Source organism: Lichenostomus cassidix, chromosome 12 (genome assembly GCF_008360975.1).
Source record: "Lichenostomus cassidix isolate B80296 chromosome 12, HeHo_3.0, whole genome shotgun sequence".
In the NCBI taxonomy this organism is placed as follows: domain Eukaryota; kingdom Metazoa; phylum Chordata; class Aves; order Passeriformes; family Meliphagidae; genus Lichenostomus; species Lichenostomus cassidix.
The window spans coordinates 2,249,211-2,276,318 of record NC_139493.1 but is presented as its reverse complement, the minus strand read 5'-3'; the positions used below and the strand labels follow the sequence as shown (position 1 = coordinate 2,276,318).

Sequence of the window (27,108 nt, the reverse complement as noted above, 5' to 3'; positions counted from 1 at the left end):
AGTGCTCTTTGCAGGGAAACATTCCATGACATTTAAAAATCTGTGGGCCTCATAAACTCCCTGTCTTCCAATTAAAAATTGCCAATGTCTCCAGCTGAAAAATTAAAGAGATTTTGAAGTAAGTTGGATTTTTCACAGTTTCCCTGCTGTCATTAGAAAGGGGAAGGGTCTAATTCACCTGTCCCATCCCTCTTGCTAGAACTGACAGGTGTTTTAGTATCTGGCTGATTTAAAAGAGGTTTCTTAATCAGGTGTCAGCCTTGGCCCATAAAGTCATATTAATGTTTTGGATCAGATATGAAGCTCTATCTAAGGCACATTAAGAAAGATTCATTAGAAACTCACTACCCCTGGAATTTACAGCCTTCCTGGAACTTAATAGCCTGGATAAATTCCTCCTTATCTGGTTTGCTTATGTGAATTATGGCAGTTTTGCATTTTGAAGCTTCTCCTCATGATCTTCCACAAGGATTCACTGGTGTGGTACATCCAGAATCATGGAATGGTTTGGGTTGGAAGGGATCTTAAAACTCTGCCAGTTCCACCCCACAGGGACACCTTCCACTGTCCCAGGTTGCTCCAAGCCCTGTCCAACCTGGCCTTGGGCACTGTCAGGGATTTAGGGCTAACCACAGCTTCTCTGTGCTCCCAGACCAGCAGAACTCCCCACTCCTTCTCCTGGAGCAGTGAATCCTCTGGAGTTTGGTTCTTTGGAGTTGATTCTCCCAGGCAAACCTAGAACCTTTCCCTGCAAACAGATCATGATATTTCTGGGTCACTCTCAGTCTCACCAAACAGATTTAATCTAATGTCACCAGTCACTTTGGAGTTATGGTACTTCCAACTCCACTTTGCAAAAAGTCCTAAAGGGAAGGAAGATTTGTGTAGGAATGGGATAAAAGAAAATTCAGCTAATTTACAATTTTGAGTTATCTATACTCACATTACAGCCTGAGCTGCTCTTGGGCTGTTTTCCTGTGCATTTCCAGCTGGGCACACACCTCCCAAGGAGCTGAACATGAAGCCAACCAGAGTCAGAAACAGGAAAGAACAGGGAGCAGGATTTGCCTGAGAATTAATTTGATTAAGGTGAACTCTAGATTTGTGTTTCTTTCTCCCTGTCTGGATGAGGCAGAGCACAAATATTTAAATATTGGTTGTGGCTGAGTAAAACCTCTTTTCCTGCATTTGACAGGAATACCAGGGTGGGACAGAAGCACCCACTGCCCATGAAGCAGTGACAGGGAAGCACTGAGACACTCCCTGCTGATTCCAAAATTATGGAAAAAACAGGGATTCTCCCCTCCCATTGGACTGTGTTAATCCCTGCATTGGCTGAAGACAATATCATGTAATGAATGAAGGAATGTTGATTCATTTTTCTCCTTTAGCTTTGAATTCAGGCTGGCCTAATTATGGTCTTTATGGAGATCAAACTGATTTGGCATCATGAAGAAACACATTTTAACTTCTCATCAAACATTCCACAAGAAGAGTTTATATTCACTTCCAAGCACCACGCTGAGGATTCACACATGATTTTTATATATGGAAACAATACATTTAATCAAATATTCACATTCCCATAGATTTTCAAAAGACCTGAATTATTTAAATCTTAACAAAAGCAAACAGCCCTACAAAAATGCATTTGTCATGTGTATCTCTGGAGAAATCATGGTGATTGTATTGAACCTGGAGAATGGAGAAGAAATGTATGTCCATTCTCTATAGGAAACACAAAAGGATGCATCAGGAAATTAGAAATGACCAGGCTGACCTTTTCTATAAATAAGAGATGAACTCCTAGGACACCATTGGCTCGGAGAGTGCACATCATTTCTCACAAATTTGATGTTATTCTCTGCTGCAGATCAGGCAGCAAGGAGAGGATATTAAAGAGAAAACAAAACAACAGGGAGAAGCTGCCTTTACTAAAATTCATGGGCAATGTTTTTGTGGCAGGGACTGTGACAGGTCCACTGGAAAGGAGCTGTGAAATATTGTGTCCTTATTCAACACATTAAGGGTCTCCTGCATTAAGGGAAGGAGATCCAAAATTCAGATATTCAATAGTCTGCAAATGACAAATGGGTCTAAATTCCATTTAGAAAAAAAACATTGGAAATTAATTCCAGGTTTACCAAAATATTTACATTTTTATGAGGTGAAGCAAGGATTTTTATGTACATCAGGTAGCTCCCTGCTGGCCCAGCCAGGTGCTTGGATTTAAAATGCAGAATGATGACCCCTGGGTCATTTTGGGGCTTCAGAAAAACCTTTCCCAGGCAGTTCTGGGAAGGTAATGAGAAGGACTGAGGAAATGAACCCAGAAGGGAAGAATATTCCTCCCAAAGAAAAGGCAAGTCAAAGGGTCAATTGTAGAAACAGTGAAAAAAGAAGTCTTCAAATTTGTCAAGGGATTAAACCCAGAAGAGTGGCAGGAAAAGAAACAAAGATTATTTAACCAGAGCCAGACACCATCCCAGAGAGCTGCTCTGCCTTGCCCTCGTGGTTTGCTAAACAAATTGACTTCTCCTCTGTTCCCCAGAACAAGAAAAATCACCATGAAATATAGAAATACTTCTGGTTTGCCTTGCTATCAATAATTTCATTTTGAATATGAAATAAAGGTAGATTATTTAATGCTACTCCTGTATTAAAAGGACTGGAAAATGGAGGGGAACAGGTCCCAACCCCCAAAAAACAAGCACAAAAAACCCTATAAACAACCCCCAAACCAGGCCAGTATCTATAAAATATATAAAAATAATATCTCAAAGGATGGGAAGGGTTAGAAGAGAAGGAGGTGAGTGATTCCCTCAGGCTGTGCAGTGAGCAGGGAACACCAAACAATTCCATAATTCCATCCATTCCTGCTGCCCAAGGCTGAGGTGGTTGGGCACATTTAATCCTTGGCCACAGAGCTTCCCTGGGAAATATGCAAAGGAGCTTCACTGTCACCTGCAAAATAAATCAGCAGCACCTGAGCTGGGCGATTTTATTATCAATCAGCCTTGAAATATTTCCTCCTTAATGGTCCAAAGTCTGGAGGTGGATTCTCTGCTGAATATAATAGCAGAGCTTAACTTCCAGCTGAAAGCAAAGGACTCCAAAGGACAATTTTATGTGGAAGGACACGCTGAAGCCACCTAACCTTAAATTATTGTTTTTCTTTCGCAGGGGAAGAAACCCTTCATGGGCCTATTTTTATCCAAGAGCCATATGATGTCACTTATTCCATGGGCTCAGCAAATGCAGAGATCCTCCTGAACTGCACAGCTAAAGGATATCCACTGCCATACTACAGGTGAAGTCAACCTCGGGGAAATATTGTGTCTCTGTAACCCTTTGAGCTGTGGTTTAGTCAGTAGTGAAGCCCCAGAAACACCCCAAAAAGTGCTGAGTGCTCACAGAAAGAATATGCAAAGTTTAGGGTAAAATTGAGGAATGAAGGAAAAATAGTTTTGCTGCTTTACTGTTAGGAAAATTAACGCAGGGAAAGAAAATAGTTGAAAATCATCCCTAAAGTATGTTGAAAAATACAAAATTAATTCTGGCTCCACAGAACAGCTGTGAAAATGGGAAAATAGAAGCACTGAGCATCTCTGTTTGATAAAATTTTCCATACCTTAATAAATGCTTGGAAATTAGAGGAGCAACATTCCTCCCCTTTTCTAATTCCAACATTTCATGTACATATTTATGGTGTTTATTTAGAGTAACAGCTCCAATACCTTACCAGTCTCACTTAATGAAACCTTGGCACAGAGGATTTTTTGTTTATTTAATAACTATGGACTTATAATTTCCAATATAACTTGTTGCACCAAGAATTTGGAAACCTGAGTTGGATAAGAGGAAAAGCTGGGAATCTGGGGAAAAAAAAAAAAAAGTGCTTCCTTCAGAAAATAATGGGGAAAGTAATGGTTGAGGTGCAGGGAAATTATATAGAAAGAAAGAAATCATTCATGAAAGTCATGAAAGAAAATCATGTCCTACCAAATTCTTAGGGAACATTTATTGAGGAATTTTTAACTGCTCCCACCACAGCCTCCTCTGGAAATTGCCACCACTGGTTGTCAGCTTGGCTTTTGGAATTCACAGCTTGATTTGACCCCAGATATTGTGCTGTGAAAGGAATCCATCATTTCCTTTCCACAGTGCAACTTCTCTTCCTGTGGGTAAAAATCCTCACCAATTTCCCAACCTACTTGTCCTCCCTGTTGTCAACACGAACACCAACAGATTCAGGTTGAGAACCTTTTCACCAACACAACCTCATGGCAAATTTCAAGTCTTCCTCTATTTCAAGAATTCTTCCACTATTTTTTTTTCATATCTATTCAAACAGCTGCCTAGAAAATCCCTGGATCTTGTATTCCCCCATGGATTCCTCACACCCCAAAGAGCAGAGACAGCAATTCCCATCAGGCAGGAGAGCTGTGAATTCTCCCCCATCACATGTTTGATATCTACATTTCACCTGTAATATTTTCTACCCACCCATTAATGAAATTCTCTATTTTTAAATATTTCAATGCCCAGAAGGACATTTTTCACAGCCTCAGTGACTCCAGTGAGCTCAGCTCAACATCTGGGTGGATCCTGGAGCACTGGGGTCACTTGGAAGTTATCAGACTATCAGTGCTGCAATGACACCACGATTTGGAGGGAACAGGGAGCCTGCAGCCCTTTCCTTTGATTTCCCCACAGCTAATGCTGCCTTTGGCAGATAAGGATTGAGGCCACAAATTTAAAGTTCCAACCATTTTAGATAAACCAAGCCCAGGATGAAATTTTAATCATCTCCTGTGCTGAGTGATGGCAAAGAACAGCAAGGACTGCTGGAGGTTTCTCTTTGATTCAGAAATACAGAACCACCCCAACAGGAAGAAAGTCAGATATGAGTTAATTTGCTATTTAGCTTTTTTTTTTTTTACGTCAAGAAATTTGCTGATAAATGCCTTTTCTTGAAATTAAAAAAAAATGCTTAGTGATTCCAAAAAGTTTTATTTTATGCTGCACTCTTTTATTATTACAGACTCGTTGAATATAGTAATAATTTTTTGCAACTCCTCCTCAAAATATTGTGTGTCTGAGAAGCACAGTGCAGGAATTGTGTAGGACTGTAGGTGGAAGGGCTGAGTAATAAAAATGAGACACAGTTTTCCTGTTGGAAGTAACAGAGAACACAGATTAGGCTGGAAAGAGAAATACGGATGGAAGCATCTCTAAAATCAGCATGGGTTAAGAAACCTCTGTAAATTTTCTGATAAATATAATTTTATCCCTCGTGTCTTTTTTTTAAAGCCAGAATTGTTTCTAATATCAGGTACATTATCCCAGGTGTTTCCTGGTGTGATGTTGGTGGTAAATAAACACAACTTTTAAAATGAGATTTATCATTTTTTGCATTTAAGCTTTTCTGGTTATAGTCAGCTGAGGGGTTATCACCAACTAACTCAATGAATTTTACATATTTTTTTTTACACACAGCCTATCCATGAACACACTGCAGTGTTTCCAGCAGTGTTTTGACTTTTTTTTTGTTTGATTTCAGGTGTTCTCTTTCCCTGCACTTCCATCCAATATCCAGAACAATCCCACAATCTTGCCTTTTCATGCAAGTTGGCAATGCAGGGTGTTTTCCCCTCAATAATCTGCTCAGAGAGGAGCCAATGGAACCAATACATAAATCCAAGGGCAGCATAAGCAGCGTTCATCAGAACAACATTTTAATATCTCAGCCCAGCACAGAGAGATGCACTGAAATAAGATCAAGAGATTCAAATCCAACCCAAATCCAAGCACTGTGAGGATAACAGCAACACACAAATGAAAGGGAGGGGACAGCAGCACAAAGTCTACCACGATTGCAAATGACATCAAATATGTTCATAATCATTACATCAAATTGGAGAATGATTCCCAGTAATCCCAAAAATACACCCTTGAAACAGAAATTGCAGCTCTCCTCTCCTGGGCTTGTTCCCTGGAATGCTGTTTCTTGGCTTAGTGCAGATTCTGCTTCCAAAGTGGGGTGGAATTGAAAATTCCTTCCCTCTCTGGTGTCTTGTTCACAGTGAAGAGTTTCTAAATTTCCTATTTTCTTCCTTGCTGGAAGTGCTGCCCAGAAAAGAGGGTTTTGCAAATCCTTTTCCCAATTACAAGAAAGCCTCAGGTGACTTGGCAGGGTATTTCCATTTGGATGCAAATAATCTAAGAAATATAGAACACAATGAAGTCTTCAAAATATTGATATTTTTATTATAGCAGCACGTTGAAATGATAATTTATTAAATTGTGTGAGCATATATCTACTCACAGTCCTCAGGTTCCTGGGGGACTGATGGATTCAGCATCAGAATATAGAGAATTTTTTTGAGTTTAGGTTCTGAAACAATTGGTCCAGGATGAATTTCCTATAATTGGGGAAAAATATTTCCCAATGGTTGCAAGGAGAAATTCACAAAAATATAAACATGATCCCAGCCTTAATGGGCTTATGCTAAAAATTCCCTAAAATCATTATCCAGATTTCTGTGTATTAATCCACTGCAGAAACACGCAAAGTCATTAAATCATTGTCTACCCCATGAATTCGTTAATTTGCTTCCTTCAGTGATGTAAACATATTAATTAGGAAAAAAGCCCACACCAGGAGCTGAACCCCTGATCTATATGCAAAGTTTAATAATCATTGTACCATGGTGATTAGAATGATTACGGGGATACTGTGAAGAATTCATTTGCAGCAACTAAGCCAACATCTTTGCATTTGTTTGGAAAAACAATTATAGATCTTAATTGGGAGCCATGCGATGATGACAGCAGTTATTTCAGTGATTGATTCTGAAATTGAAGAGAACTGGCAAATTAAATAGCAGAATATCTAAGATTAGAAAATCTAAAGGAGCGCTTTAGACAACTTGTAGCACGTGTAAATAATGAAATATGGAAAATCCTACCACTGGGATGTGATCCCTTCAGAAACCCAGACAAAGTTTCCTCATCCTTGCAATGAAATTTTAAAAATAGACAAAATATCCTAAAATAACAGCAAAAACTAGACCGGCTAAAGCAAATGTAAAAATAAGGAATCGAGCAGAGGTACAGAAACACCAAAAATCAGCTGCAATTTGCAGGAAGGATTCCCGAGGGTTGAGTGTTGCACCCAAATTTCTCAGTGTGGATGAATCCATGGAAAGGGAGGCAGCAGCCCAGGGAAATTATTTCATGTTACTGGAATTTGTTCACAGAATTCCATCGATTTCATCTTTAATCAGTCATTATCTTTCCAAACAACAAATCTGAAGGTCAGGACACTCCCTGTACTTGTGGAGTTTTCCCTGGGAGCAAAAAATTGCATCTCCCAGCCCAGTGTGAAAATCTTCCTGCACGAAAACAACTCCTGAGCAGTGTGAGCGTGGGGAGAGAGGTCTGGGGTGACTGAAAAAGGCCTTGTGCTGTGTGTCCAGGTCAGATTTCCAGACATAAAATATGAGTTTTCTTCCATTTGTTACCAGGGGAAACTGCCCTCACTGCCTTGCTTTGTAAATAACCAGAAATGGACAATTTTTACGCTGTGATTCTTCAGATAATGAACAAGGAGATGATTGCCCTTGGTTTGGGCACTGCCAGGAACCCAAAGGGAGCCCTTGGCAACTTTGCTGTGGTCTTTCCATCCTGTGGAGGGCTTGGAGTCACACCCAGAGGTCAACAGGAATGACAAAAGCTGAGGAGCTGGCTCTGAAATAAAATCAGGAGAAGAAAACTCCTGGTTGTGTAGTTTTACGACTTCAAACCACCTCAAAAGTGGCATTAAAAAACTCCAAAACTTGCAGGAGTTAGTTGCTGAGTCCTTTATCCTTCCTTCAGCCTTCACATGAGCAAGGAATATTCAGCCTGAATGGAATATTTGCCTGTGACTAATGGCAAAGCCACAAAAAATCCCTTCCTGGAACACATAATATTTATTTTCTTTGAAAGAGAAATTTTATTTTGACATTTGCTAACAGCTGGATAATGTTGCAGACACAATCCATTTTCTGCTTAGTGGACTAAGAGGGACAAATTATGATTTAAAACAGCGGCATTCTCATCATTAAATGATCAGTCTCCTATTTGCTGTATAAAAACTTCCCCCTCAGCTTTTGTTCTGCCCTCTGAAGTGCAATCCTTCCTGATCCACATCTCCAAAGCATTTTTGTTGCCAAATCCATGATTAATCATTTGCAAGGACTGTAAAGCACATTCGGTCACCATTCATATTATAAAAATTATTTAGTTGTAGACAAGGTATGAACCCCCTCCTGACTGGATGGATAACTTTGTATGAATATAAGTTATAATTACTTTTTGTGAACATTTGGGTGACTAAAGTAAAGATTTTCCAAAGAATACCATTATTGCTATCATTAAGATTGATGTGAGAAGCAGTCATGTGTGAAAAATGATCTAATTTTGTGATATTTAACTACATTTTTATCATTACAGGTATGCTACAGCACACTATTTAAGATAAATATGAATAGGCTCTGTAAATTATAAGCATAATTTGATTTTTTTCCCCTCAAAGGTGGAAGCAAAATGGCACAGATATTGATCTTACCATGAGTTATCACTACAGGTTGGTTGGAGGCAGCTTGGCAATCAATAACCCACATAAAAATCAGGATATTGGAACATACCAGTGTTTGGCCACAAATTCATTTGGAACAATTCTGAGCAGGAAGGCAAAGCTTCAATTTGCATGTAAGTTGGAAAGATCCTATTTATTAGAGAACTATTTTCCTATTAATTCTGCACATGGACTGTAATTTATTGGGTGATTAAAGGATCATTGGGGATTCTGTCCAAAAGGTTTGACTTCCTTCAGCACTGCTTATTCCTAAAAACCTAGTAAATATTAATAACAAAACCAGACATCTGATGGCTGCTGCCCTCAGGAACCAGAATGAAAATCAGGAAACTGGAAGGTCAAGCAGGATGAACACAATTATTTTCAGTTGATAAAGGTGTTTCCACTTTTTGGGACAGTGGTTTTGTTGTTACCCCACAGGTAGCTACAACTGGAGGGGGAATTGTTGCAAAAAGTTAGGCTTTGAGTTTTCTGTAGATAATGAGGTCTAATTGAGGCACAAAACCATTGTTCCCCTAATTGCCACACTGATTTTCTTTTTTTTTTACATTAACAAAGAAACTCTCTTTTTCCTCACACAACGTGTAAAACCGTGAGCCACGCTCTGAAACATTTCGTATTTCAGCTCCCTCAGGTCGAGCACGTTGTCTGTCTTGAGATGATTGAAAATTTATTTCATCTTTGCTCCCCATTTCACTCCTTCACAACTTCCCAACCTTTTCTCACAAGGTTTGGACGCAGTGACCGAGTTCTGTGAATGCTCTAGGGAAGGGGGGAACAACAGTGCCAACCAAAAAAAAACTCCAGAAATTCCCTCCAGCCCTTTTTTTTTTTCCAGTCTAAAGCTCAGAGCAGTCTGTTGCTGGGAGAAAGCAATTGTTTTCAAAGCTCATTAATAAAACATGTGGCTAAAGCCAACCTCATGTCGCTATTTCAGACACCAGCAAACGGATTAATTATTAATCTTGTTCCATTTCTCAGAGCAAACCTCGTGTCACAGGGGTTACACAAAGGAGACATCAGAGGTCAGGCTGGTTCACAGACTCGCTTTCAGCAGAGCTGATCAAAAGGTGTATCGCTGGTACCTCATTTAATAATGTTTTACCCTGAATTTCTCAAACAGCTTTGATTTCCAAGAGCTGGTCAAATGTAAAAAAAAAAAAAAAATTGGTTCATTATTTTCCCACTTTTTTTTTGGCTGAAATATTTTTTTTAAGCCAGCCCTCCTGAAAGGGAAGTTGTTTCAAGATTTGGAGAGGCAAGTCCTTTAGTGAGAGTACAAATTCCATTTTAGAAAGGAGCAAGACTAGAAGGCCACCTCAGAATTGTCCATGGAGTCTGTAATCCCCAAAGAATCTGGACAGGCCAGGAAAGGAGCAGGGGAAATATGTAAGGAAAAGGAATATCTTTAACTGAAGGCACAAAAGAGGCATAAAAAATTAAAAAAAAAAACCAAAAAGGGGGAGGAAAAAGGAAAACCAGGAATATCCGTGAAAGAAAGAAGGCTCTAGTGATTATTCAGCATTTCATATAGAGCAGATCCTTTATTTAAGCTTCATACCCCAGCCAAGCTCTGCCCGAAGTTCCTGGAGGGAGCAGATCCCAGAGCTGGTTTGCTTTGCCCCCAGTTCTCAGCCTGCTTAGCCCTCCAGCTCTAACAGCATCCCAGAATGCTAAATTTATCCCATAATCAAGCACTACACCACTTTGCCAGGAGTGGTGACAGATATTTACATCCTTCCCCACGGAGAAGAGAGAGGACAGACAAATCAAAGGCTGCTATTTACCCTGACAAGCACAAATTTACAGGAAAACGCTTCAATTTAGCAGCATCACTGCAGAACTGTGAGTTTTAAGTTGTCTTACAATAGGAAAAAAAAAACCCCAGAGTACATAGCAAACGTCATAATGACCTGATGAGAATAGTGGAACAAATTACCTTGAAACACTTATTTCACAGTCAACATTCCCTTGTTTCTTATTGTCTTGTTGCCATCCAATTTAATTCTTTGTTTCAACCAATACTTCAGGCTATATCTTAAAATCCAGGCAGGCAGGCATGATGTTGTTATGACACTTTCATTCAACACCTCACAAAATGGGATTCTTCCCTGGCCTGGAATGCCTGGCGTCCTATTGCAATCTCCCTGATAAAGAATTGAATCCATCCTATTATCCAAGGAGCAGGGTTTATGTGTATTTGTCTCTTTACTACAAGGTAACTAACTCTGAGTTTGAGTTTGAATTAATGATACCTCCAGAAACCTATTGAACACGTCAACTTAATACGTGAAAAATACTTTTTCCCTCTGTTTGAGATAGGAAGTTCCCCGAGCAGCAAAATAAATGCAGGACGAGATTAGAAATATGTCTTCCGATTCAGCTGGAGTTTGGTGCTTATCCTCTATTAAAACCAGAGCTGTCAAAGGAAAGCTGCAGGAGGAATATTGTACAGAAGGCAGTGGCATAGATTATTAAAGCTACAAGCTGAAAGTGAGAGACAGCATCAGGGAGAGGGAGAACAGAAATGCATTAGCAGGACGCACGGGATGGCAGCCCGTGGCATCCCCTCTCCTGCAGAAGGGTTGTTTTGGCATAAATACACTTGAAAGTTCCCTATAAATCCTGCAGGTCTCCTGCTGCCCTGCCAGCAGTATGTTTGGAGCAGCCAACGTGGGTTTTGCAGGAGTTGTCGAGGTGGGAGTTGTTGGAAAGCTTTGGTGTCAGAGCTGGTGTCAGAGCCAGAGCCAAACAGGGGAACAAGGTCCTCATCCAGCCCATGGAGCCATGGCCTGCCACCCACAGGGCTGTGCCCTTCCATTCCATGGGGACATCCAGCACAAGGTCACCTGGTGTGGCTAGCACAGACCTTTCCCGTGAGAATTCTTTCTCTCTTCTTCCTGTGTTTTATAAACAAAGATAACGTTTGGATGTTATTAAAAACAGTGTCTCGAGATGTGGACAGTTCAGGCCTGGCCAATCAGGCCTAGGGGGAGGTTTCTGACTGACCAATCTGGGTGACCTTTGAAAAGTCTATATAAGTTGGAATTAAATAAGAAAAGCTTCTTCTTGATGGCACACTTTGAACCTGGACCTTCTTTCTCTGCTAGCGGCTCAACAGTGACAACCTGGAGCACTTTGGCTCAGCCTAAAGGGGAGTCAAAGGCCTGGGAGTTCCTCTCGGAACTAGGACTGAGTCAGCTTGAAGGAAGGGATGAGGACATGGCAGCTTTTCCTTCAGAATTTACTCCAGTTAGAATCACAGCCTTAGAGGACACAATCATAAGCTGAGCCAGGGGAAGTCTAGGTTGGACACTGGGAAAAAGTTCTTCACAGAAGGAGTGGTTGGGCATTGGAAGGAGCTGCCCAGGGAGGTGGTGCAGTCACCATCCCTGGAGGTTGCACTCAGTGCCATGGTTGAGCTGACAAGGTGGTGTTGGGTCTGTGTTGGACCTGATGATCTCCAAGGTCTTTTCCAACCTACATAATTCTGTGATTTTGTAATTAAAGACAGAAAAGACCTCCAAGATCACCAAGTCCAACCATCACCCAATCCCCCCTGCTCACAAACCACGTCACAAAATGCAATATCTACTCGTTTTTTGAACAGTTCCAGAGATGGCAACTCCACCACTTCCATGAGCAGCCTGCTCCAAAGCTTGGCCACCCTTTCAGTGATGAAATTTTTCCTAAGGCGTTTTTGTTTAAGGCATTTCATGCCTTAAAAAAAGACAAACAAAAAACCTGTTAGGGAAAACTGCTTCAATATGGCTTCAATGAGAACTTTCTCCCAAGGCACACAGGGGATTTGCTTTAATTATTTCCTCAGTTTTAAGCAAAAGTAACTGTGTGCAAACAACTGGTCTTGAGGGAAATCCCCATAACAGGCTGCATGAAACAGCCTGTCCAGGCCTGTTACTTGTTCTTTTAGTTCCCAAACACATCTATAGCAGAGGCATTTAGGGATATGCAGGAGAAATCAGAAGTGCAATTAAACAAACTAGAATGAAAAAGGACTCTGCAATGAAAAAGAATCACATGTGAACCTAATTCATAATTATTCAGGGCATAAACCCAGAAAATTCGGCATTAATTGAAAACATCTTGTTGCTTAGGGATCTTAAATTAGATTCTCAGTCAAATTATTCTACCCTTGATGATAAAAGCGATGCTGATTGCAGCTTTCTCAGACCTGAAATTCTGAGAAACAATGCCAACAATCTAAATTTGTGCTTAGAATAAGTCACTTTGCCCAGAACCACCCAGGAGGGCACACTGGACCCATCAGACCCCCTATTTTAAAGTTCCCCACAATGCCACAGACCCAGGAAGGATTTCTCCTTGGAGTTTTTGAGCTCCAACCATATTCTCCTGGTTTTCAAAGCGGTGCTCAAGGGATTTGCTCGGTGTTTATCCTCAACTGCATTTTCCCATCACTGCCACCCTCCCTGCTCTTGGCCAGCGATGATGTGCTCACAGCAGTGTGGCTGAGAGTGACAGTGCTGGAGCACTTGGAATAAAATCTGCAGCTCCCAAGAGCTCCCACGTGCTTTTTGTCAGCGCCAGAAGACACAGTTTTGCTGAAACAACAAATTAGAGGCAATAATTCCTCCCGGACAGAGTTTTTGCCATGCTGAAACACAAAAATAGCCGTCCATCATTAGGATTTAACCATTTCAGGGAGGAATTTATTAAACCAAATCAAATCCTTTTGGTGTTGGCTGGATGGTGACAGGCTGGGCTGGCTGGGAGATGCTCAGCCAGCACGAAAGGCCACTTTTCATCTGCTTACTCCATCGTGTTATTTACCTTCGAGCGCACACAAATTACAGCAACATGGCGAAGCAATCCGGCAGCCTCGAGATGTCATAACCCTTTTCACTGGCAGTGTATGCTTTGAAACAGAAAATGGGAAAATCAATAGGCTCGCATCAGATCGGCTGAATTTGCAAAGTCTGGACATGCATGAATTTAGGGCTAAATGGCACCTCCACTTCTGGCTGGGCTGTGTTGTGGTGCTGTGTGTGTCCAGAAATCCCTCTGTAACAATTGGATTTGATTAAAAGGTGTGCTAGCTGTTGTAACTACCACCTGGAGTAAAGCTCTCTGGGTCTTTAAGCTGATTGTTAATTCATCACTGCACACCAGGGCTGGAATACTGATCAGGCTGCCTGGCAGTTGGATTGCAGGGATGAACTCTGGCAGGGCCTTTCTCTTTCAAAAGGAGGCATAAACTGCTCAGTTCAGTGCTCAACAGGCACTCAGGGATGTCCAGCTGATAACTCAGAAGCAGAAAGGAGGAAGAGCTCAGCTTGCCAGTGTCAGGAAAAGGTCATCATCAAAGAGACATCACCCAAAGTCTGACTTGATTTATACATTTTCCTCTTTAGGAACACATCAGGTAAAGCCCTAGAATTGCCTCTGTCCATGTGGAATCATGGAATGGCCTGGTTGGAAGGGACATTACAGATCATCTCATCCCACTCCCTGCCATGGCAGGGACACCTTCCACTGTCCCAGGCTGCTCCAAGCCCTGTCCAGCCTGGCTTTGGACACTGCCAGGGATCCAGGGGCAGCACAGCTTCTCTGGGCACCCTGTGCCAGGGCTCCCCACCCTCACAGCAAGGAATCCCTTCCCAATATGCCATCTAACCCTGCTCTCTGGCAGTTTGGAACCCATTCCTCCTTTTCCTGTCCCTCCAGGCTCTTTTCCAAAGTCTTGTAGCTCCCTTCAGCTACTAGCAGCCACAATGAGGTCACCCCAAAGTTTCTCCAGGCTGAACAATCCCAACTCTCTGAGTTTCTATCCTCATTCTAACCCTTCTCTACCCTACACATGCTGAGGGATGCACTGACCCCACCTGTCTGTTTGGAAAGGGTGGCCCTATATGTAATCCTAGAATGGTTTGGAAGGACCTTCAAGCCCATCTTGTTCCAACCCCACTCCCATGGGCAGAGATCCCTTCCTCTGAGGGAGAAACACATCTCAACTGCAGATATGTGGAGAATCTGCCATAAAACTCTCCTTGCTCTGCACAGCCCTCCTGGTGATCCTGGTAACACCTCCCAGTGTGCATCTTCCTGTGAGCAGGCAAGTCAAAAATACAGCCTGCAGTGGGAACACTCGCTGTGGATCGATCCTGTCTGGAGGATGGGAGTGCTGCTGTCACCTCTCCATGTGTCCCCAAGCAGACTCACAGCTCCAAATTGCCTTTTGGACTTTCAAGCACAGGCACAGAATCCAATATCACTGCAGCAGCAGCAGCCACCCTCCCTGGTGTGGGGAGGAGAGGGCCAGGTTCTGAGTACAATGAGTTACAGGAAATAAACCCTGTATTTTGTCAAAATTCTGCTTGGAGTGAAAAGAAAGAGAACTTTCATTTATCACCTCTGATTGTTATGGACACTCTGTGCCAATGCTCCAGCTCTCTCTGCAGCAGTTCCCATGGCAGGAGACCACATCAAGGTCTTGCTTAATGGATGCTCTCCATGGAGCAGACCCAGCAGCCTCAGGCATGTTTGCTTTTTTCCCCTTTATTTCACAATGTTTCCTCAGAAAATCAGGAAAAACACGGTGAGAACCTGATTGTTTCAAGGAATATGACTTCTCCAGGAATAGCAGCCCCACTCTCCCAGCCTGTCTTCCCAGGAGAGTTGCTCCAGCCCTCTGATCTGGTCTGTACTCACTCCAAACTGGGACACTAAGTGTCCTTCAAGGCCACTTGGAGCAGAACCCATGCAGAGAACACTCTAAAGTGATGTAATTTAATCACTCCAAGACCAAAACTGCTGCAAGACCTCAGCATGCTCAGCTCATCTTCCTGTATCTCTGCTGAGCTTCCCAGGATTTATTTCTTTGCAGAATTCTGTGCACACACAGGCTCTCCCAGGCTCTGGAAAAAGCAGGAACCACCAGTCAGCAGTGATGAAGCAGGAAGCCTGGAAGGGTTTCACCTGCCTGCTGACAGGACGAGGCAGGGTGATAATAGAGTTTCTATTTTAAGGCTCTGATATCGCAAGAATAGGATTATGCAAATCTCCTGACGTTCCTGAAGACACAAAGAACAGCCTGGAATCCTAAAACTGGAAGATATGGGTGTGTCTCCATGAGGAAGGGTTTTTGCTTCCTCCATCATTCCCTAAAGGTTTTTGCTTCCTCTGCATTCTCTCCATCGACACCAAGTGCAGCCACAGCCTCCTGAAGCTGATGGGAGCAACATTCCCAGTTTATTTTACATTGCTACAGACCAGGAACATCAGAAATTCCACTTTTCTGTCCCTCCACTGGTCTAAATATCTCTCTCAGAGTACTTAACCACTGTGTTCAAGGCTCTGCTGTATCAACACTTGGTTAAAGCTGCTTTATTCCCCAGGTTAGTTCCTTAGACTTCTATTATAAAAGGAGGGTTTTTATCTGTGAAACAGAGATCTGCATTACAGAGATGTTGTAAGGAGCATTACAGGCAGTGAACCAGGCAGATAAAGTAGTAATAGGGAACACAGAAGTATTTGAAGATTATCTTTTAGTTCTATATTACTTACTCTTCTTTAGTTCCTTTCAAAGTGTTTATCCTAAATCAACCCATTGCCAGTTGTATTGGAAAAGCAATATATGTGATTGAGATATGGTGGGGAACAAAGCATCCACAGGTCCTGGAGCTGATAGATTCTGATTGATAACATTTAATACTTGGGAAGGATAAAACCAGTCTATATTTGCAGTCTGGGTGATTTGCTATTTTATCTGCACTCCTTTCATTACAGACAATATGATGCTGATTCCAATAAATTATTGAGTGAAATATCCATGATGTTCACATGAGATTCTTCATTTTTGGTGTGCCAGAAAAAGTGATGGTGCAGGTTTGCTAGGGGGGAAAAAATACTAAATTATTTGGAATAAACAATTGGCTTTTTAAAATAAAAATAATGAAATTGATTGATTAGTTATTTTTGCAGTGAAGCACGATCCTGCATAAATATTTTTAGGCACCAGATACACTTGTCTATTCTGTAGCTTATGTTGAAGAAGGAGGAGCAGTGTGTGCCATTTGGACTTTTCATGGAGTGAAGGAATGAGGTCACAGGAGCTGCTTTTCTCAACAGGAAAACCACATCTGGCACAGAGCATGCACTGAGCTGTAAATATCCATTTCTAAATGCTGCTGCAAGGACAACAAACAGTGTAACCTACACCTGAAATCCCACTGACAACACTCACAACCAAAAATCCCCTACATCAACCACTCGGGTAAACCTTGAAATTCCCGTTGGAAGGAATTCTTTGAGGGCTTTGCAGCTGGAATGAGGGAGATAAAGCAGTGGTAGCTGGGGGTTAGCCAGGGTTATTCTACAAGAGGTAATTCTGTGCTGGATCAAGATCTCCAAAGGGATGGGCAGGAATTTGGGAAGGGCTCAGCAGTGTGTGAGTTCCTTGTCATTCCTCTCCTCCTTGCCATTTTTTATTGGATGTATTATAATCTTAATTACTTTTTTGTTGGTAGAAGTGTTATAAAAAGAATCAATAGCCTGAGGTGGGATTGTATCCATCAGAACACTTCCTGCAGGACCAGGACACAGCTCCTTGTCCCTAAAACAGGATCCAAAGGAAGGGAGCAGCTCCTGAACCATCTCCATGTAGTTACAAACACCTTGCTGTGGGAGCACTGGGAAACAGAAAAAAAAGAAGGTTTTGGATAAGAATGAACCCTCCTGCCAAAAGGACATTTGCCACAGGAGGCAGGGCCATCCCCTGTGGAAATAGGGCAAACCAGTGTAGTTTTGGCAAGGATAAATCTGCCCCTCGAGCTTCAGCCCAGGAAGAGAAATCTGTCTTTAAGAGCTCTCCAATCTGGAGAAAACTCCTGCAGACGGCGAAGTGACTCTGGTGATGACAGGTGACAAATGAACTCTGCCGTGACAAGTGAGAAAAACTGTTGGGGAATATAAAATATTAACCATCTCTCCGTGCCGTGCCCCTCCCTGGGCGAGGAGCAAAGCCTCAGCTGTGCCTCTGCCCTGCAGATGGGCTTTGGAGCAGGAGCCCCACGGCTGCCTCGTCACTCACTGCTCACAGCAAGGCCTGGCCTCGCCTCACCAGAGAAATTTAATATTTGATGCTGCTAACTCTGTAAAAGAAGGGGGAAAAAAATAACAAGAGCCAGATGTAGAGCAGCTCCGCAGCTTCCCGGCGTATGTTTCTGTGCTCTGAGGTTCTTGGTGCGTGAAGAAAAATCAAGCCAGCTCAGGGTTTTGTCCCCCCTCACCTCACCCTCCCTGTTTAATTTAATTGTGACCTTCCACTTTTTTCCTCTAGAGAAGCTTGATATTACTTTGTAAAGGGCATTTTCACTCTTTAATTGAATAAGACAATCAGGCTGTGGCAGGAATTATTGTTCCCCACCTTGAGAAGGAGTGCCTGGATTGGCCACTCTGATCATTTGAGCTGAATTGAGGAGCCTGTGTGCATCCTAGAGTGAGAATTACAGGTCCTTCCCTTTGGAAGCTCCAAAGTAATTTAACTAAAGAAGGAAGCACTGATGAAGGTCCTTGGATGGTTCCACAGCTTTGGAGAAAGACAGGACCCAGTGACTGTGCTTTTCCCTCTCCTTTTGGCAAGCAACTCCATCAGGGTTTTGGGGCTCAGGGCAGCTTTCCTTTTACCCACAGCAGATGCATTGTTCCCCTAAGGTGGAAATGAGAACAAAACTGAAAATTCCTGTTGGTTTTTAACCTGTCCTGGTGAAAGGAGATGCTCAGGCTGGTCCTGGCTGACTCAGCTTCAAATCCTCCAGACTTGAGGTGCTAAAGGCTCTCGTGTGCTTCAAATGGAGCAGGAGGACTCAGTAGGTGTCGAGGAGAAAATCCAAGTAGTTAAAAAGCAGGAAATGGGAAATACTAAGCAGCTTTCAGACACCTTAATTAGAGATAACACCTCTCTTAATCTCAGAATTGGATTCATAGAAAATCAATTAGAACATTTAAAAAATTGAGATTAGATGCTAAAGGGAAAAGATTAATGTATTGACAGCATTATCAAGACAAAGGAACTGTCAGAGGGTTTGTTCAGCAAGTTTGGTGCAGTTTGGAAAGCTGGAAAAAGAGAGTTTACTTTGCAGTGGAAGTTGTAGGAAAGGAGATTCGCCATTCCTTTGGGAGATATTTGGGAAAAGAAGGATATTTCCATAACACACCCTGCAGTATCCAGGCTTCAGGAGGTTGGTGCTCATCTCCTGCAAGGCAATTCAGTACAATAGTGAGGAGAAGCAAAAAGCAGCAACTGATGTCCAGGAGGGGTCTGGAGTGCTCTAGTCAGGCACAGCTAAAAGGGCTTTAACCCCAAATTTTTTGGGACTTCCTGTACGTGAAAGAAGAAAAAACAAACCAAAAATGTGGAAGTATGGGACCTTCCAGGATTTGAGATAATTTAAAAGATCCACTAAGCTCCATTTTTATTATTGGTGGTTATAACAGACCCAAGTTCTCTGAACCAGGCATCAAATTCAGACCCAAAATGGGGCTCCTAATTCATTACAGTCAGAGCAGAGAAAGGTGACTAATTGTCTGATAATACAGGAGCTGGAAATTCTCACAGCAAATCCTAACAAGAAGATTCCTTGGAAAACTGCAGTGATTTTCCTTCATCTCCCATTTCCCTGTGAGGAAATTCCTGCTGTGCTCCATCCCTGCAGGAACACCACTCCTACTGCAATATACCACAGGCAATAGGAGACAGAAAAAAAAAAAGGGGAACAGAAGTGATCTATCCCAATTTGACACAGCCACATGGAAAAGTGAGGAATTGTATTGATTTGTCCTCAGCAGCGTGGCTAATTTGTAAAGAGCTCTTCCTCCTCATGCCTCAACATTCATTGCACATTTCAATACCGAGTAATTGCAACCATTATATTTGGGATTATGTAATGACAAAACATTTATGAGGGGGGGAAAAAAAAATCAAAAGTTCAAGAAAGCATGAAATTACATTAATTCAGATGAACTGTGGTAATTACGCAAGGTGATAAATTGGAGTTTCTCTAATTGTCTGTAACAATTTCATATATTCAAATAGCCAAGTTTCCTTGGTTTCCTTGGAGAAGTTCTATGCTCCTTCTTAAGATGGGCTGGTTTGGAATGGGCTGGTTTGGAATGGACTGGTTTGGATGGACTGTCCCTGACCAGGTTCAGGAATTTCAAACACATGATGGAGAGGTTGAAATGAATGAGTTGCTCCTTGTGGTTAGGTTTTTGTTCCCATCAGAAATATTTAGCAAGTGATTCCTCAATCCCAGGAAAATTGACGTGGTGCTCACTCTGTTGTGTAGTTAAATCTGCCACTCTGAGACCTGTGAAGGAGTTAAAAAATACTCAGATGTGTGTGTAATGCTGGTGGTGTGAAATTAGAATAAATATATTAATGATGAATATAATGCCATAAATCAGCATAAATTCAGGTTGGACAGGGTTTGGAGCAGCCTGGGACAGTGGAAGGTGTCCCTGCCATGGCAGGGTGTGGCACTGGATGGGATTTAAAGTCCTTCCAGCTCAAACCATCCTGCAATTCCACGATCCCATCCTCGACCCCAGTGGGTAAAGCTGAGTTACACCAGCTGAGAGAAGCTCTGATCCATTCCTTCTCCCCATTCCTCCCTTCATTCCCAGTGAGGAGCTGACAGCCTCCTCCACCCCAAGAATTCCTGCTCCCAGCAGACAAAGCCATGCCATTCCCGAGCTCTATCTCCCCAAAATGCCACGTTCTGGGTGCTGTGAGCACAGCTCCTCCTCGCTGAGCTCTGCGACACTCCCAGCCTCAGACAAGGCTGTGCCACACACAGCTCAGTCCATACATTCCCACTTTTCCCCGGGAAGAATCACTCGTGCATCTGAGCATTTTGCTTGCCCTGCACGACCTCATTATCACATCCAACTGATTAATCGTGCTCTACCAGGAGCAGTCTGCCAACACGCACAGATCCGGGGGAAAAAAAGTGGTTTTTTTGTTAAAACTCGCAGCTGAGAGAGCAATGGAGTGTGAGGGAACTCGTTGTTCTTCAAGTGAGATAAATACAGACAAAGAATGAAAGGAATTATGTAGGAACTAGGTGATAATTTATTTATAGATCTCCGCAGAAACACTGAAGTTAGCAAATATCCCATCTGTTAAATAGTCATCTTATTCCTAAGTGCATATTAGCAACCTAAATGTGTGCCAAACACCTGATCTTAGCCTTCTTATTTGCTACTCCTTTTGACAAGCAGCATTCTGCTTTATTAGATTATGTCATGTTATGTTATGGAGCTGCGCTAGGGAACAGGAGCTGGGAGAACACAGTGGTTGGGATCTTGGTGTAAATGCAAACCCAGAGAAGTGGTTTGAGAGCAGCCAGAATTTCAGAATAACAAGGGAAAAGCAGAATCTCTGCATTTATATCCTCATATCTGCATTAAGTAATTTTTTTTTTAAATCTATATATAGTTAACATGTTTCAGATTGCAATTAATACAACCCCATAGGTGTGAAAATGGAGGGAGAAATCCTTGTGGCAAAGGCAAAGATTATTTTTGAGGGTCCATGTCTTCCCTCTCTCATCCACCTGGACTGAACAGCAAAAGTAGATGATTTTACAGCCCATTATTGAACTTATTTGAATGAGGTGTCATAATATTCCATGGGAGATGCTGCCTGCCTGGAGGAAGAGTCCAATAAAGTTGAAAACAGAAGCAACACTGACTCTGCTAATGGATTCTCTTTATCTATTTTGCCTTGGTTTGCTCTTTCAGAGGTTTGTAGGGTTTTTTTGTTCTTCAGTGATTCTTTATTGCAGAGATAGGCACTGAATAAATTCCCTTTGTACAATTCTCTATCAAAATCAATCAAAGCAAAAGATCTTTTCTGGCCTGGCCTGTGAAATTTTGGGGAAGTGAAGTTTTCTAAAGGATGAAGACCTGAGAGTTAAGCAGTGGAATGGATTGTCTGCAGAAAATGTCTTTTCCTAAAGGTCTTTAACACTGGGTTAAATAAGGACATCGCAGATTTGTCCCTGTCATGGGTGAGATGAAGAGATTAAATGATGATTTATGTCCCTCCACAGCTGCTTTTTTATACCTATGATTAATCAGCAGAAAGGGATGGAAATCTTCTCTCCTGCACTGGCAGATCCGAGTTGCTTTGTACAACCAAACTACAAATGTTCTCTCAAAGAGCCCAAACTCCTGCCTAGGGATTTTGATCCTCCAGGTTGAAAAGTGGAGCTAAAAAGGCAAAGCCAACTTTTTCCCACTTGTATTCCACTGAAAGGGAGTGAGTTTAGGTGGAATATTTGGAAGGAATTGTTCCCTGGGAGGGTTGGGAGGGGCTGGGATGGAATTCCCAGAGAAGTTGTGGTGCTCCTGGATCCCTGGAATGTCCAAGGCCAGGCTGGACAGGGTTTGGGACAGTGGAAGGAGTCTCAAGGGTGTCACTGGACGAGCTTCAAGGTCCTTCCCAAGCCCAACCATTCCCTGATTCCATCCCATAACCCAAAATGCTCTCTTCTCCCTATAAAACCCTTAGAGCTCTGGTTCTCCTGCTGTTTAATGATTCCAGTCAGGGCCACTCGTCCTGGTTTTAATGGAGAGCCACAGACAGGTGACACAGCACCTAAAATGAGAGGAAAAATGATAACATGACATATTGTGTCATTAAACTAAAAATTGCTACTAGCAGCTCATTACTTTCCAAAATCTATTCCAATTTCAGAGCGAGGTATTACACAGTTAATTCTCAATTGTCAGGAAAACCTTTTTTCTCCTGCTGCACTGCGCTTCCTTTATTTTTTTTTTCTCCCCCTCCTTTCTCAGGTGTCTCATAACAAGTGAAATTTTGTTCTCAGCAAAAAAAAAAAAAAAAAATTGGGCTGATTTACCACAGTGAGAAGTATTGGGTAGCATTAGTTAGACTGCACAGATTTTCCATACTGTCCAAGAGTTTGCTGGGGTTTTTTTTTTTTTTTAAACTCTATTTTTAAGTAGAAATTGCAGTTTGTTTCGTATTAGCAGCTGAGGGAAAGAGATAGGAAAGGGAACTGTGGCCAGTTAGTGCCTGAGTCCTAAAAAATCTGAATTGTTGCACCTTTCTAAATTTTTCTAAAAATGTAATATAATAAATAAGAGATTTGAGGGTCTTTTTCCCTTTCTCCTAGAGCACAAAGTTTCAGACCAGGCACCCCAAGCAAATCTTGACAGGAGTTTGAGGGAGTACTTTTCCACAACAAATATTTTGTGCTGGCCTTTTTCTCCTCAGAAAATATTTAATCACCAGTAAAGAAAAAGTGGTAAATTTTTTCAGATAGAATTTTCAAAATCAGTAAATAAATCTACATAATCAGAGGCTGGACTAAATCTAAGTATGAAGCCAAACTCTAATTAATCATATTACGCCCATCTACTCTTTTTTATTTAGAATTGCAGGACGGAACACAACAAAATAAATGATTTTTTCTCTATTTTTCTTGGCCTTTTTGTGGTTTTTCTTCCCCCTTGGACTACCCATAACCCAAGGCAGAGCTGTAGCCAGCAGGCAATTAAAAGAACATCAGAGTTGAAAACCCTTTGCAGAGTATTGACAGATCCCATCTATTGTGCTATGACAGCACAAGGAGGTGCCACAGGTATTTAATTCAATCCAACCCCCTCTGAGCAGACAATGTCTTCATAGGAGACCAATAGCCAGGAGATGAAGAGGAGGGAAAGAAAAATTAACTGTGTAAAGTTCAGCTAAGGGGGAGAAAATTGATATATTGACATAAATAGCTGAGGCTGTACAGGTAGTAATCGTTATTGCTCTGCCCAACGAGGGCTGTTTCTCTCTATTGAACTCTGGCTCAGGTTGGTGTTCAGCTGATGAAAAATGGAACAATTGTTTGAAACAAGAGTCTGCAGCAAGGTAAATAAAATGAGCTTAGGGCAGGCAGTTTACGGCTCTGTGGTATAAAGAGGTTTGAGGGGAAGCTGATATTTATTGTATTAAAGTGTACTTTGAATGTGTTTCAAGCCATCATTTCCCAAATGGCTCAGAGAAAATGGGGAAGGCTTCTCATTAGGATGAGAACTGGATCAAAAAGTGAAGAATCTTTATTTTTTTTTTTTAAAGCCCATCTTTTGTGTCATGTTTTGTAATTGAATTAAAGGGAATCAGGCTGATAATTCTTCAACATCTCAGCAAAATGTGAGGAAGGAGCAGAAATTGAGTTTGGTGTTTGATTTGCTAAAAAAAAATATATATATATACATTAAGAACCATAAAAATCTCCTATAGGAGATGGGCATGGACATTTTCACACAGGATATTTCCCACTGAAAGTCTCCTCTTCCTCCCCTTAAAACCAGTGCTAAAGCTCAAGTCAGTTCAAACATCTCCAGGAGCTGCAGCCAGTTCAGACCAGATCAGACTCATTAAGAAAACAACATATTTTTATCATCATTTTTAAACCTACACTCTGTGGGAGTCCTGCTGATCTTTAATTATCACTTGTATATATAGAACACACCTGTTCTTTATTTCTATAGAAAAAGAAACACTACAAAATGCAATTTTTTTCCAACTCATGTAGATTAGGTCTTGCAGGTTCCAAAAAATGATGCTGGAAAAATCATGGGATAACAGACTGGCTTTGCAGAGAGAAATTGTAAATACAAATTCCCAGGGGTGGAGCAAAATTGCTTGAGGAATGAGAATTTTGTGAATGCCAAAGGAGTCAGCAGTGGTTGGACTGGATGATGTGGGATGTCTTTTCCAACATGAATGATCCTGTAATTCCATGATAACAGGCTGGATGAGCTATTTTTCCATACAATTTGTCAATGAAATTCTATTCTGCTGTCCAATATGTGACTCTGTTCTCGAGTGAATGAATTGGCTAGATTGGGATGCAGTTGGGAATAAACCTGGCTGATAATAACCAAGCTTTGTTTTCTCATTCTCCCTCAAGATCTGGAAAACTTCGAGATGAGAGCCAGGAGCCCAGTGTCAGTGAGAGAGGGACAAGGAGTGGTCCTGCTCTGTGGAACTCCTGCCCACCATGGAGGTATGAGGAGGGACAGCCTGACCACCCTGCCCTGCCTCAGGAGAGGCAGAATTCCCCGTGGGATTAGCACTGGAATTTACTCATGCATCCATTACTGGGTTTACCACAGATTGGCATTTGATTTCTTTCACACACTGGGGTTCACAAGTTTTAGAGACTATTTTTTATTCTTCTGTGAGGGAGTAGAACCTGTTATTCCTTGGGTGGGACACAGCAAACACAGCATGAGAGTCTCCAGGGGCGTCTCCAGGACTCCCTGCTGCCATAACTGGTTATCCCAGAGCCTGGCTCCCCATGGAATGGCACAAGAGCAGCCCTCAGGAATTCCTCCTACTCCAAAACTACTCCAGAGCTCCATGGAATTGCTCCTTTCCCTTTTAGTTCTTGCTGCTGCAATTCTCCCGTTGGAATCCTGCATCAGACACAGATTTGCCATGAAGGTTTGGCTCCTGCTCTCAAATCCCTGATTTCATTCCTTCCTGATATAGAATCATTTACCCTGGAAGGGGCTTCTGGAGAGGTGAACTGCCTGATTGAAGGAGAGCTGCCCACATCAGGGTCCTTAGTTGTTTTCAGTGCCTCAGATGATAATGAAAAGGAGGAATTTCCTGAGGAATTGATTTGGGAATTTGCATTTGGATTTGGATTTTGGATTTGCATTTGCCTACTTTGCTTCCTCACCACAAGACCTTTGACATCTTCTTTTCAGTGTGGGCTAAAGCCCAGGTGACAATTTTACCCTAGTAAAGCAAATCTATATTAATAAAGGGCAAATCTCAATACCACAGTTACCAAATTCTCTTGTTCTGGACTTAAAGAATCAGCAGCTCTTGCATGACTCCCATCCTGCTTTTGGCAGCAGTGACCACACATCCACAGCAGCTGCAGTTTTCCATGCCCTGCTCCCAGCAACCCTCAATTTTTCTTAAAGAAACAGAGTTATAAGACAAACTCCCAGGAGAAGATAGCTAGTGATCTATAAAGGGGATGCAGTATTTCAGAGAGGGAGAACAACCCATCAATCAGTGGAAACCCCTCCAGTCCTGCACAGAGAGGAAATGTCAGTTCACTGGGTGTTTACAGCCATATGAAAGGAGGATATAATCAAGGAGATGAAGTGAAACCTGGTCCTTAAGGGCACAAAAGGCTGCGAAGAGTTCCTCAAATGTATCAGTGGGACAGGCAGAGAGACAACACATCCATCCTAGAGCCAGTGAACTATCTATTTTCCTCCTGCTGCAGGGTAAAATTATGATTTGACAAATAGGAAGGAGGAGAAGAAAACATTCGGAACAAATAAATAGTTGCCAGGTGAGTTCCCCCCAGATTAACTGAGCTGACAAAATGGGATCCAGGAGCAAAGCCTTCACCAGAGTGTTCCTTCTGCTGGGGTTGGGAGCTGCTGGCCAACAGGCCTGGAAAATGCATTCCCCAAAATAACAAGTCTCCAGAGAACAGAGCCTGAGTTCTTTTGTCATCCCTAAACACTGTGTTTAGGATCCAAAATTATATGCCACGGGGATGAAGGACATGGTGTGAGCCGTGATAAGTCAGAGGCTATTTCAGGATGCTCAGGAAGTTGTTTTTGCTGAAAAGGATTGTACATTCAGGTCTTTTTTTTTTAATTGAAACCCTTGCCTCCAACTCACAATACCTACAGGAGGAAGGATTACTAACTGTGCTTCCAGCTCACATTACAAGCATTCTGTGCAGCACTTTGAACGTGTCAGGAATTAGAGAGATGTCAAGGAATTTGGAAGATAAGCCCTACCAGCAGGGAAAGAGTTGAACTTCCTGTGATGCAATGACTTGAAGGAAGGCAGGAACTCTCTGTACAGCAGTTGTTTGAAGCAGCTGCTATTAATATCAGAAATTTGAAACAGGAAGCACTGGGTAAAACCTCCTGCCAACCTATAAAAGTCAGTATAACAATAGAAGAAGAGGAAGAGAAATAATAGGATGCAAAACAAGGAGGGTTCATTAATTCCATTCCTCCTCTATAACATCAAGAACGAGAGCTCCAGAAGTGTTCCCACCACCCGTGGTCCCCAGGGAAGTGTCTCACTTGTCTCTCTGCCCCTCTCTGCAGAGACCAACACCTGGCCAAGTTTATCTGGTCCTGCACCTCAGCACTGGAGTTAAACCTCCTGCTCACAGGAAAGCTCTGCAGAGCTCCTCAGGACACTCAGGTGCTCATCAGACACCATAAGCATTGATTCAGGGCCAAAAATATTTAAAGCATTTAAAGGAATTGGAATTAAACTTCATATTCAATTGGAATTCAACTTGGTTTTCCAATCCATTTGACAAGGAAAGATGTGCTACTCCTTTTTTGTATGCTGGTTTCTTCACTGAGAGCACTGCTAACCTATTTTTGCACAAGAGAAATGAGTGATTCAT

The 27,108-nt window shown here is 42.1% G+C and overlaps 1 protein-coding gene across 2 annotated transcripts in view; it reads left to right on the top strand.

Annotated features, from left to right (window-relative positions):
- LOC146431531 (contactin-6-like) overlaps nt 1-27,108 on the top strand; it is a 122,622-nt gene that overhangs the window by 41,944 nt on the left and 53,570 nt on the right. Inside the window, exons 3-5 of one of the 2 annotated variants that reach the window (XM_085072262.1) lie at nt 3,184-3,310; nt 8,582-8,757; nt 24,613-24,708. In XM_085072262.1, the coding sequence (XP_084928388.1) occupies nt 3,184-3,310; nt 8,582-8,757; nt 24,613-24,708 (399 nt within the window). The remainder of the gene's footprint in view (nt 1-3,183; nt 3,311-8,581; nt 8,758-24,612; nt 24,709-27,108) is intronic. The other variant, XM_085072263.1, reaches the window with a different exon arrangement.